This window comes from Anabrus simplex, chromosome 7 (genome assembly GCF_040414725.1).
Source record: "Anabrus simplex isolate iqAnaSimp1 chromosome 7, ASM4041472v1, whole genome shotgun sequence".
Lineage (NCBI taxonomy): Eukaryota > Metazoa > Arthropoda > Insecta > Orthoptera > Tettigoniidae > Anabrus > Anabrus simplex.
In genome coordinates, this window is record NC_090271.1 from 92,713,324 (window position 1) to 92,725,715 (window position 12,392).

Below are 12,392 nucleotides of genomic sequence, written 5' to 3' on the forward strand. Positions count from 1 at the left end.
TCTGAATTGAATCGAGAATATGATCGATCGATACGAAGTTTCTAAACCGTTATCATCGTAAGCCAACAACTATGTCACATACACATTACATACCGGTAACATTATAAAACATTTCTCGATGCGAATCTTGTTCCTAGCATGAATTCTATACTTTGGCTTTGTTGTGTAAACAACAACAGTACTAGTACGTAAAGTGTACGCCAGATGCCGCACAACGATGCTTAAGCGATTCATAGTTTGTGTTTCAAAGGTTGCCAGTACGAATCTCGAAGATCGCCGAGGTCGACCGATTCAGCACTAGGGTGTAAATGCACCAACATAAAGTGTGCGGATAATACTTGCCGTCGCGTTTCCGGAATACGAAGTTATATCGCCGACAAAATTATAAAAGACGTCGCACTGTATTTAGTATATCGCGTCGCGACTACGGTCTAATTCTAAAGACATTTGAGAATATAATACGAGTGAACTTATTGAAGTGCAAATACCAAATATTTAACGTTCACCGAGTATATCATTACGTGTAGACTTAGTTTACTTTACATAATATTCAACTTCTACAATGAACAGAAACTAATGTGTAGAATTACCAGGACTCATTTCTTTTCGAGCATTGAACTGTGTTTTTTTTTCATTCACGTAGTGTTCATGCCATATTTACGACTTACAGTAGTAAACTGGGTGAATACTTAGAACTTTTTCTGAGGTAATATGACGTTATAATAACCAGATAATCAGAAAATAATCCTTAGTGACTTAATGACAGTGTTCAAAGACTGTGATTATAGACTGTGATTTGCCTTTTTCAAGTGTGAACTATGTAATTATGGACGTTCTTAGTAACGACTTTAAATAGTATTTCATACAGAAAGGACTGTGATTATTCATTTAACGTCTTAAAGTTCAATTACGCCATAAACTGTGTTCGACAGTAAGTGACAGTGTCAGTGATAACTACTCGCACAAAGTGAATTTTCGTGTGCGAAAAATCACCTTAACGAGCTGCAATTCTATACGATCCAGTTCCAGCAATCATCACCTCATCGAGGGACGTCAACATGGTGTGTTAATGGAACATCACCGATCCTGATTCTCCACGGAACACTCCAGACATCCGTCCTTCAACATTTGTAGCAACATTTCTTTCATTAAGTGAGTAGTAACAAACTGACTAAAATTTTCTCATTAATTTTGAACAGTGGAAACTTCAGTGCCGCGTGTGAACAAATATTTCAGAGTTCTCATAATTTCTCAGAAGTTCATCTTTTGTGATTAATTTAATTTTCAAATTTAATTTTCATATCTCATAGAACAACTTTAGGCTTTTCAAGTGTGCTATACATTAAGGTTTACAAACTGAAAAACTTTCAACAGAAATTTAAATTCTCATGTCAATTTGCAATTACAAGTGTGTGCTCATATTTAGAGAGACTTTAGGTGGAAATCTAATACCTTGTATTCTCACATATGAAAGACTTTGGAATCAGTGACATTCATTTCATTTTCATGAACAGAATTCAAGAAGATTACGTTTAAATTTTTAATTTCAATGCCAGATTTGAGTCCAATAATCATATTGCAGGGTGAAGAATCAATAAATTGTTTTCTAAAAAAAATTATAACCATCTATTATTCGCTCTGCGAGTCTTCCTACTCTGTATCGGCTCCAAAACTAAGTTCCACTCCCTGAGGTCCTACTCATGCCCTTTACCCAAGAACTTTTCCTGGTACAATACATACATACATACATACATACATACATACATACATACATACATACATACATATTATCTGCGCACTTTTTAGCGATAGATTTACACCCTAGTGCTCAATCAGTTGACTTCGGTTATCTTCGAGATTCGTACTGGCAACCTCTGAAACACAAACTAAGAATCGCTTATCATCGCTGTGCGACATCTGGCTTATACTGTAAGTACTCGCACTGTTGTTGTTTACACAGCAAAGCCAAACTATAGAATTCATGATAGGAACACGTTTCGCATCGGGAAATGTTACATAGTATTATACACTGAAGAAAATGGAAACCCAGAAAGAGTGGTGCTACATTGCTGTAACTGAACATGCCGGACGAGTCTTCGGTTGTGCTTCGATGTTTACACTTTCAGGTCCCTCTGACCGCAAGTTTGGACAACAAACAATACAGGATGTGCCCACCACGAGCTGCAATACATTGATGAATTCGTCGAGGCATGGAGCCAGTAAGGCCCTGGATCGCTTTCTGAGGAATTGTGGCCCATGCTTGCTGCACTGCACGGGTCAGTTGTTCCAGAGTTGTGGGTGGCTGAGGGCGGTTGGCCAGTTGTCGACCCATCATGTCCCACACATGCTCAATAGGACTGAGGCCCGGGGATCTGGGGGCCATTCTAAGGTAGATGTCGTGGAGAGCTTCTCTGGAGATGCGTGCAGTGTGAAGCCGGGCATTGTCCTGCTGAAACATCCCATTAGCAATGTTAGCCATCATAGGGACAACCACTGGATTGAGTACCCTATCAACGTACTGTCGAGCAGTCATAGTGCCCTCAACAAGCACTAATTCTGATTTCACATTAAAGCCAATAGCTCCCCAGACCATAATGCTTGGCGTTGGCCCTGTGTGCCTCTCGACAATAAGATCTGGGTGGCCCCTCTCCCCCGTACGTCGGCGCACACGATTCCGGCGATCACTGTGGGCAAGACAGAAGCGCGACTCATCACCAAAGACGACCCTATGCCATTCGTCGACCCACGTCGATCTTTCTCGACACCAGGCCAGCCTTACATGTCGCTGTTGTGGGGTCAATTGAACACCTTCTGCAGGGACACGGGCTCGTAAGCCAGCTGCACGCAGGCGATTACCGTCTGTTTGTTGTGTAACGTGGGGTGCCACAGCTGCTCGAATTTGCGCTGCTGTTGCATGGGGTTCCATCCGGGCCATCCGAATGATGCGGCGATCCTCTCTCACAGTTGTCTGTCGCGCTGGACCTGTGCCAGGTCTACGAGTGACCACTGTTGCCATACACGTTGTACCGTAGATGCCTGTCGGCTAACACGTGCAGCGACAGTCCTTAGCGATAATCCAGCCTCACACAGCCCAATTATCCGAGCCCTCTCAAACGGCGACAGTTGTTGATAGCGTGCTCTTCTCTGTCGTCGAGGCATGTTTGATGGGGAACACTTCACTGCACAGACTGCAAGTCAACTACTCTACACCAGAGTCCGTATCCTGAAGTTGATTCCTCCGCGACCAATCACGTGGGGAGACCTGTAGCAACAATCCAATGGGTCTGAAACTTTGATCGTTTACATACCTACATGGCGTCGTTCCATATCTTTAAAATCAATACTAACGACCAATGCCTTCATGGTGTTGCAATTTTTTTAAAAGTGTATATTTTGTGTGTGTGACACAGTTGTTGGCTTAGGATAATAAAGGTTTAGAAAATTCATATGGATCGATCATATTGTCGATTCAATTCAGATTTCATTTCCATTCAGTTGGCAGTACTACCGGAACCGGCAGTGCTCCCTTCTTACTCCACAACCGAGTACAAAAATATATCACTAAAAAGTGCGCGTACAATACATACATACATACATACGTACATACATACATACATACATACATGGTGAGTTGATCGGGCGGGTAGGGCCGCGTAGCTGTGAGCTTGCATTCGGGAGATGCTGGGTTCGAATCTCACCGTGGTCAGCCCTGAAGAAGGTTTTCAGTAGTTTCCCAGCTTCATGCTAGGCAAATGTCTATTAATACTGATCTTGTCAATAAATGCAGTGTGACAAAAGTTCCGTATGTTTTACGCAGACCGAGCTCGATAGCTGCAGTCGCTTAAGTGCGGCCAGTATCCAGTTTTCGGGAGATAGTAGGATCGAACCCCACTGTCGCAGACCTGAAGATGGTTTTCCGTGCTTTCCCATTTTCACACCAGGCAAATGCTGGGGCTGTACCTTAAGGCCACGGCCGCTTCCTTCCCATTCTTAGCCCTTTCCTGTCCCATCGTCGCCATAAGACATCTGTTTCGGTGCGACGTAAAGCTAATAGAAAAAAGTTTTACGCAGTACAAATTCATCCTACGGCGAATTATAACGGAAATATGTAGTATTTTATATTTATTTCCTGCGTCCTACCGTTGTTAATGGTAATCTTACCGAATAACACTTTGTAAGAAAGAGAGGAGTAATATTAAATGTTGATTTCCGTGCCTAATACATTTGTATCGCAGTAGAAAGTTTACCGGTTATCCTCGCCGCTAGATGGGGGATTCATTCATTCCATTCCAGACGCGGTCGAATGACTGGAAACAGGCTGTGGATTTTCATTAGAAAGGCTACCGGTCCCGATACTGCCTCAAAGCGGGCCGTGAACATGACGCGCGGTCTATGAAGATCTACCTCTGAAACACCTTGTTTCAAGATAGGTGGCCGAGGGATGGGGAGTTAGGATAACTTTCGTTTTCTATCTCGCAATTCCTCTGGATCAGACATATTCTGGTAATTAATGCTACTAGACATACTGATTTGCCATAGTATTATAGCTATTCGACCCATGCTAAAGAGTAGTTGATGGGAATAGGAGTGTACACACTAGACGGAACACAACAGAACAGCCTTCATCTGGGGCCGATGACCTTAGATGTTAGGTCCCTTTAAACAACAATCACCATCATAATCATCATCATCATCATTCTTCACCTGTAGCGGAGGCGAGGTCATTCCAGCACTGGAACTTAACATTGATAGATCACCAGTGAAGTACTGTTCGTATCCTGCCACTTTTCATTTGATTTTTATATCTACCTGAACCACCTCTTTGGTCGAAGACAGGTACGGTAGCTAGCATAAATATGATCCGAAACCGAACATCGACGCACAGTAATTCACCAGCTGAGGACATTTCTCCCGTCTCGCACATAACGTGCACACCCTCATCATTTTATCTTCGTGGCCAGTAGACAGATTGCACCTTTGTGAGGATGCACATGCAGTTGTACAGATTTGTACAGTACAATGTGTATAGTTTTCTAGTCATGGTTTTTAACAGAAAGCAACAGTTGCCCCGCGATGTGCATCCGTTAGGCAACTTCCAGACCAGTAGAGTGAGGCGGGTTGCCTACGTTATATTGAATGACGATGAGGAAATGTTTAGTTTTACCGAATTTATGTTCATCAGGGATCCTTATTGTTCATGTCGACACTGAACGACGAGACGTGATATAAGAGTTTTCAATCTTAAAAATTCCATCTGCCTCGACTGGGATCAGATCTACGGTCTAACCACCCAATCACCGGTGATGGTACTGTGAAGAAAAAGAACCCACATATAGTGGGTTCGTTTATTTTGACCAGCTACTATTCCTAAAATTATACAAGAAATATTGAAACAAAATATCAGGTAATAAACCGAAAAATACAAATTCTAAATAATAATAATAATAATAATAATAATATAATAATAATAATAATAATAATAATAATAATAATTAATAATGTGGTGTATCTATTTCCACACTCTTGTGGGGTCGGCGGATGTGAACTGTGTCGCACATGGGGAATGGCCCGGTTTTTCAGCTGGGTACCTTCTTGTCCCTTGTATTGTGGGATATATTCACTATCGCGTGGTGTTGTGGTTGCGATTATATGAAACGATGTGTATTCAGAGAAACAGTCCCCAAATCAAAGGCATTAACCAGATGGGCTAAAACGCTGACCCGATCGGAAATCGAACCAGAGGTCTTCAGGACCAAAGTCCACGACGTTGACCATTCAGCCAAGGAGCCAGACATTATTATGATTACTAATAATAATAATAATAATAATAATAATAATAATAATAATAATAATAATAGAAAACGCTGATCTATACAGTCGATAGGGTGCCATTTCGTATAATTAGGGACCGATGACCTAGATGTTAGGCCCCTTTAAAGAACAAGCATCATCATCAGCAGCAGCAGAAAGTCAGCCACTTTAAGATTTTCTTTCCATAAACGCTAGAGTGATTTCGGAATTTCGTTACAGTGTGTTTGTCGAGAAGAGAGATTCATTACGGCTCTCTCTTTTCAAATGGTTATCAGGTAACGGATGAGGGAAAGAGAAGAGAAAGACGTAGTTCCAAGATTTGCTATACGTTAACACGTCTCGAATGTTACTAGGTTGCATACGGTCAGCATAGTTTTGCAAGAAGGAAGTACGGAATTCCTAAGGAAGGGGGGACATTAGGTACAATCCCTTCAGCTTCCAAAAGTGTTTGGAAGTTCATTCATCCTCAACCCCTCTGTCCCATAAACTGCCTAAAACATTAGGCTGCAAGAATATCTCTATTTGCCAAATACGCTAAACATGCATTGTTTTTCCTGTGTAAAATATTTAGATACTGATACTAAGTGTCTGTTTCAGGTGGATCAAGTTCGAGGAGGACGTTGAGGAAGGAGGTAACCGCTGGTCCAAGCCCCACGTCGCCACACTTTCGCTCCACTCGCTGTTCGAGCTTCGCTCATTGCTGCTCAATGGAACCGTCATGCTGGATATGGACGCTTCCTCCCTGGAGCAGGTTGTCGACCTGGTGCTTGACAACATGATCAACGCGGGATCGCTGCCCTTCGACTCTCGGGACAAGGTGGGAACATGGACACTACCAGCTCACTTGTTTTATTTCGCTGTGTGTGTGTGTGTATGTTGTTTGTTGTTACTCCATTTGAGGGCTTTCGATAGAACAGACTATTGCCCTAGTTATGGATCTCCGAAAACTGAGGACAGTATTCCTTTATTGTAATCCAAATTGGTGAATACGTGAATATTACATAATCCTCCTTGCATTTAATTTGCCTATATATGTGTATGTTCGGTCCTCAGCCCTAAGGCTGGTTGGATCCTCAACAGCTCCGCCATCAGCTGTCATAGATGGCCTAGGCATCACTGAGAGGCGTACTAGGGAAATGAGGAGTGAGGAAGTTTCCCGTTACTTTCCTCATAACTACATTAAACACCGTGCAAGTGGCTGCGCGGTTTGAGTCGCGTTGCTGTCAGCTTGCAGATGGTGAGTTCGAATCCTACCGTCGGCAGCCCTGAATATGGCTTCCCATTTTCACACCAAGCAAATGTTGGGGCCCCGTGGTGTAGGGATAGTATGTCTGCCTCTTACACGGAGGCCCCGGGTTCGATTCCCGGCCAGGTCAGGGATTTTATAAAATCCTGGATCTGAGGGGTGGTTCGAGGTCCACTCAGCCTGCGTGATTACAATTGAGTAGCTATCTGACGGTGAAATAGCGACCCTGGTCTAGAAAACCAAGATTAACGGCCAGAGGATTCGTCGTGCTGAACACACGTCAGCTCGGCCTTCGGGCTGAGCAGCGGTCACTTGGTAAACCACGGCCCTTCGGGGCTGTCGCGCCGTGGTGTTTGGTTTGGTACCTCACTCGAGGCCGTGACCGCTTCCTTCCCAATCCTAGCCCTTTACCATCCTTGCGTCGCCGGAAATCTTCAATCTGTTTGTGTGACGTTAAACCACTAGCTAAAGAAATAAAAAAAAAATCATCTGCTTCTCAATCTTTCATTCTAATGGTTACTTTCTTGCTTAAATCCTTATCTTTGTTCTGAATCTCTTTATCCAGTAGTCACCGAGCTCGATAGCTGCAGTCGCTTAAGTGCGGCCAGTATCCAGTAATCGGAAAATAGTGGGTTCGGCCCCACTGTCGGCAGCCCTGAAGATGGTTTTCCGTGGTTTCCCATTTTCACACCAGGCAAATGCCGGGGCTGTACCTTAATTAAGGCCACGGCCGCTTCCTTCCACTTCCTAGGCCTTTCCTATCCCATCGTCGCCATAACATATCTGTGTCGGTGAGACGTAAAGCAAATAGAAAAAAAGTCCAGTAGTCCCTCATTCCTATTCTGCCAGGCATCCTTTTAACTTTCATTAGCCATTAATCATCATTTAAATGTTTCATCGGGTGTTGGAATCCTAAATTCAATAGTGGTTCCCGTCTCTCCTTCCTAACCAATATTTTATTACCTTTCTAGCTTGTAATATCTTCACATAGCATTCTAACTCTATATATGGGCATAAAGGCTGGCGGAATGAATTTAATGGTGGGTGAATAAATTCTTCGATGAGTAGATAAAAGTTTTGGCGTGGATGGATAAAAGGGACTAATGAATAAAAGGATGGGAGAGTAAACGGGTAGTTAGCGTAAATTGTAAATTTATATGGCTGAATGATTGGTTGCTGTAGAACTGAAGAAATGACTATGTCAGTGTTTTTTTTTTTTTTTTTTTTTTTTTTTTTTTTTTTTTTTTTTTTTTTTTTTCATCCGTGAAGATGATACAACGGAGAATAGATGGATGCGTTCATCTTCGTCCACCCAGGATACCCATGCCCTACCAGGTGTATGTAGAAGTCTTTTCCGGTTTCACTAAGAGATGGCCCCAGCGTATGAATTTGACACATACATTAGTTTGTCCGTCTGACCTTAACCTACCAACACACACACGTTGAGTCCGCCAAACACTAGCGTCTGTGTTGTATCATTCAGTGATCATGTCGACGTTTGTGCCTCAAAAAGAACATTTGCAGCACGTATTGCTTTTCTTATTTAATCAAAAGAAAAACTGTGGGAAGTCATCGTTTGCTGGTAGAGACATATCGTGAACACGCCCCATCCATTAGAGGGATATAGACATGATACTGTATAGGCTTTTGGGCTTATGCCGTGGACAGTCGAGACTTTCTTCTGATGACGCAGAGCACAGTTCTCTGCGAAACGTAAAGAATTTCACCTTATTTCCTAGACACGGTGTAAGACCAAAAACCTATACAATATCATGTCTATAAGTACGGGCCGTGAACGCATCAATGGCAACATGTGAGACAGTTTAAACGCTGTGATTTCAATCACGGCCAACTTGATGCGTCGCTCTAGCTGGCTCCTAGGAACGCAGCGAGGGATCCAGTCTGCCGTGTTTCACTGTGAAAGACAGCGCGCTCTGGTAGACCACAACTGGCCGGCGACACCGTTAATGCACAACGCTATCGCCAAAAATGATTAATTAAATGACGTATTGATCGAAAGACGACCGGAATGGGCCAGAAGACATGGCAGAGTGATTTTGTTACACGACAATGCGCCGTCTCACTCAGCAAAACCAGTGAAGGACACCTTGAAATCGCTTGGATGGGACATCCTTCCGCACCCGCCGTACTACCCCGACCTGGTTCCATCTGACTATCATCTCTTCGCATCAATGGGGCACGCGCTCGCAGAGTAGCACTTCAGCGATTTCGAGGAAGTTGGAAAATGGCTCGACGAATGGTTTGCCGCAAAAGACAAGCATTTTTTCTGGCATGGTATTCATAACTTACCAGAAAGATGGGCGAATTGTGTAGAAGCCGATGGCCAATATTTTGAATAAACAGAACATGAATTTCCCTTGAAAATTACGTGATTTCTTTGCCACAATACCGGCAGAAACTTAACGCATACACCTGGTACGGTACATAAGTATCTGAAGTGTTAATGATTTTAGGACTAACATGTATCCTCCCCTTAATTATTTACAATCGTGCTTATTTTACGTTCTTTTCAATATTTTTGGCCAATATTTTTCATAATCCGAGGTAATTTTGCTATCATTCCCGGTGAGGCATATTCCTTGTTTAATATTTTGACAATTGTGTAGAATTCTTTCTATCTACTTGAGCATTAGGTTCACATTCAATATAATTCATTCTGATTGATTCTCTCTTCCTTCAGACTCTTGAGATGTGCCTCTTCTGTTGTTTTAGCATACCACAAACAATGATTCTCGTCATCTTTCTCTCTTTGGCCATTATTATTATTATTATTATTATTATTATTATTATTATTATTATTATTATTATTATTATTATTTGCAAGTTGCTTTACGTCGCACCGACACAGATAGTGATGTTCTTTTGTTTATACATTCTAATATGATTTTTTTCTCAATATTCCCTGTTCTTTATTTCACCTTCTGTCTGGCTCCGTGGCTGAATGGTTAGCGCGCTGTCTTTGGTTCAAAGGTTATCAGGTTCAATTTCCGGACGGGTCGGGGATTTTAATTTTTATTACTTAATATAATAGTTCTCACCCCTTCTTACTAAACATCACAAACATATCCGAACGCACATCCCTCATAATGTACCATTGCCGAGTATGACACCTGCTGAAGAAGAATGTGCAGGTGCTTGTGGTAACCAGCTGCCTTATGATTCATGTCAAAACAAAGAAGATTGGAATGTGAGAATTCCTCTGTAAGCCTACACTTTTGTAAATAACATCGAAAGTAATGTTTACTTTTGTATGTTATGTGACGACGGAATATATAGATTAAAACGGACAGATGGTGGTGCTGGTGATTATTGTTTGAAGAGGAAGTACAACTGCGCAATTATCCTCTATATAACACCAGTCAGAGAGAAAAAAAAAATTGAAGAGATCCGACACTTCGAAAAACGAAGGTATCGGCTAAAGAAAGACAAGCGCCAGGAATGGCGTCAAGATGAAAGACTCCCTAGTCCTCGCGTGCTTTAATACCGCAGGGGTCGGGAAAGAACAAGAGTTGACCAAAGGAGGTTGGATTGGCCAGATGGAAGTGAGGAGCCTGAGACAGTAAGTTGAAGGAATGCCAGGACTCAGCTGAGGGCTACGTGGTCGCCAACCCACGCTCCCAAGTTGAGAGCCTCTGGGGCCCCTTTTAGTCACCTCTTACGACGGGTAGGGGATACCGTGTATGCTATTCTACCACCCCCACACACCGCAAGCTAGTTAGAGTTACCGATCTAGAAAGCCAAGAATAACGGATGAGAGGATTCACCGTGCTGATCACTTGACAACTCGTAATCTGCTGGCCTTCGGGCTGAACAGTGGTCGCTTGGTAGGCCATGGCCCTTCGGGGTTGTTCCGCCGTAGGGTTTGTTTTGTTTATTTAAGGTAGAATTAACCGCCGGCTCAATTCGACAACTATCGCGTTAAATATCACTTCCAACAGGCAAACATATTTTTGCTTTATTAAAACGACCACAACTGAAACAGGTTCACTTTTAAGGGGGAGGGGGGAGAAATAGTCGGAAACTTCGAAAAATGAGTTTATGGGTAAGGAAAGCGAAGGGCCACAAAAAGCATGAAAATGAAATATTATCCAGCCCTTGGAAACCTGATACTTTCCGGGTCGGAAGAGAACAGGAATTGATCAAGAAAAATCAGACAAAATGTTGAAAGTTAGGATCCTAACTCAAGTAATGTCAGACTCAGCTAGGAATCCAGTGATCACCAAATCAGGCTCCTAATTTGACTTCCCTTTAAGGTACATTTTACGACAGGCAAGAGATGCCTTGGGTGTACTCCACATGCCGCTGCCTCCAAACGGGTCTCTCAGCCATTGAATGAAAAGTCGTTCCATTTCAGTCCCGGATTCCATGTAAGACTGGAGGTCTTTCGGCTATGGTTACGGTATCAACTGTCACATAAAACTACAGGCTTGTTTGTTCGATACGTTAATTTTGACAAGTGATCCATTTAAACAATAATACAACATTCTTAGCTGTAAATAAAACGTACCTCCGGCTCCTTGGTCTACTTGGCTACAGTTCTGAGGACCCTGCGTTCGGTTCCCGGTCGAGGCAGGAATTTTAACCGTGCGTGGTTAATTCCTCTAACTCAAGGGCTGGATATTTGTGTTCATCTTAATACACATCTTTATTTGCGGCACACCACACTACCAACCATCGCAAAAATTGTGAATGCATCCCTTCACATAGGGCTGGCGTCGGGAAAGGCATCCAGCCGTAAAACTGAGCTAATTCCATACAAAATGCCGACCCCGGGTAATTGAGGAAAAAGGAGAAGAAGATAATACAATACTTAAAATGATTGATGTAGTTTGTTTAAATAATTGACCAAAATACATTAAATCATTAATGTGGCATTAAACATGAAATAGGTAGCCCTCATCAACATAATACACTATTCTTCTTCTTCTTTTTTCGTTTCATCCTTGAATCAATCATTTTTCTGTGTGGGGTTCTGAGTGTCCAGTATTTCTTCATTCTTTCTGATCTTCATTTCCTCTCGTCTTCTGAGATAATAGGTTTGACTTTATGTAGATTTGTCTTCGAACCTTATATTTACATCTTTAGTTATTACTTCAGCTCTTTGATCGAATCATAAAGTAAACTTGTGTCCTCACCCTGAGGTTGTGCAGCTCTTTTCAGGCACACCCCCATTGGAGGTGAGCTGTATGTACCATTTCAACCACATACCAGCCCTCCTGCCATTCTTAAATTTCTGGCAGTACCGGAAATCAAACCTGGGCCACCGAGGACAGCAGCTAATAATGCTAACCGTTACGCTATGGAGACGGACGAT

The 12,392-nt window shown here is 42.5% G+C and overlaps 1 protein-coding gene across 11 annotated transcripts in view; it reads left to right on the forward strand.

The window, feature by feature from the left end:
* Ndae1 (Na[+]-driven anion exchanger 1) overlaps window positions 1-12,392 on the forward strand; it is a 917,075-nt gene that overhangs the window by 724,183 nt on the left and 180,500 nt on the right. For all 11 annotated transcript variants that reach the window (XM_068228594.1, XM_068228592.1, XM_068228596.1 and 8 more), the window contains one exon: window positions 6,409-6,628. In XM_068228594.1, coding sequence (XP_068084695.1) covers window positions 6,409-6,628 — 220 coding nt within the window. The remainder of the gene's footprint in view (window positions 1-6,408; window positions 6,629-12,392) is intronic.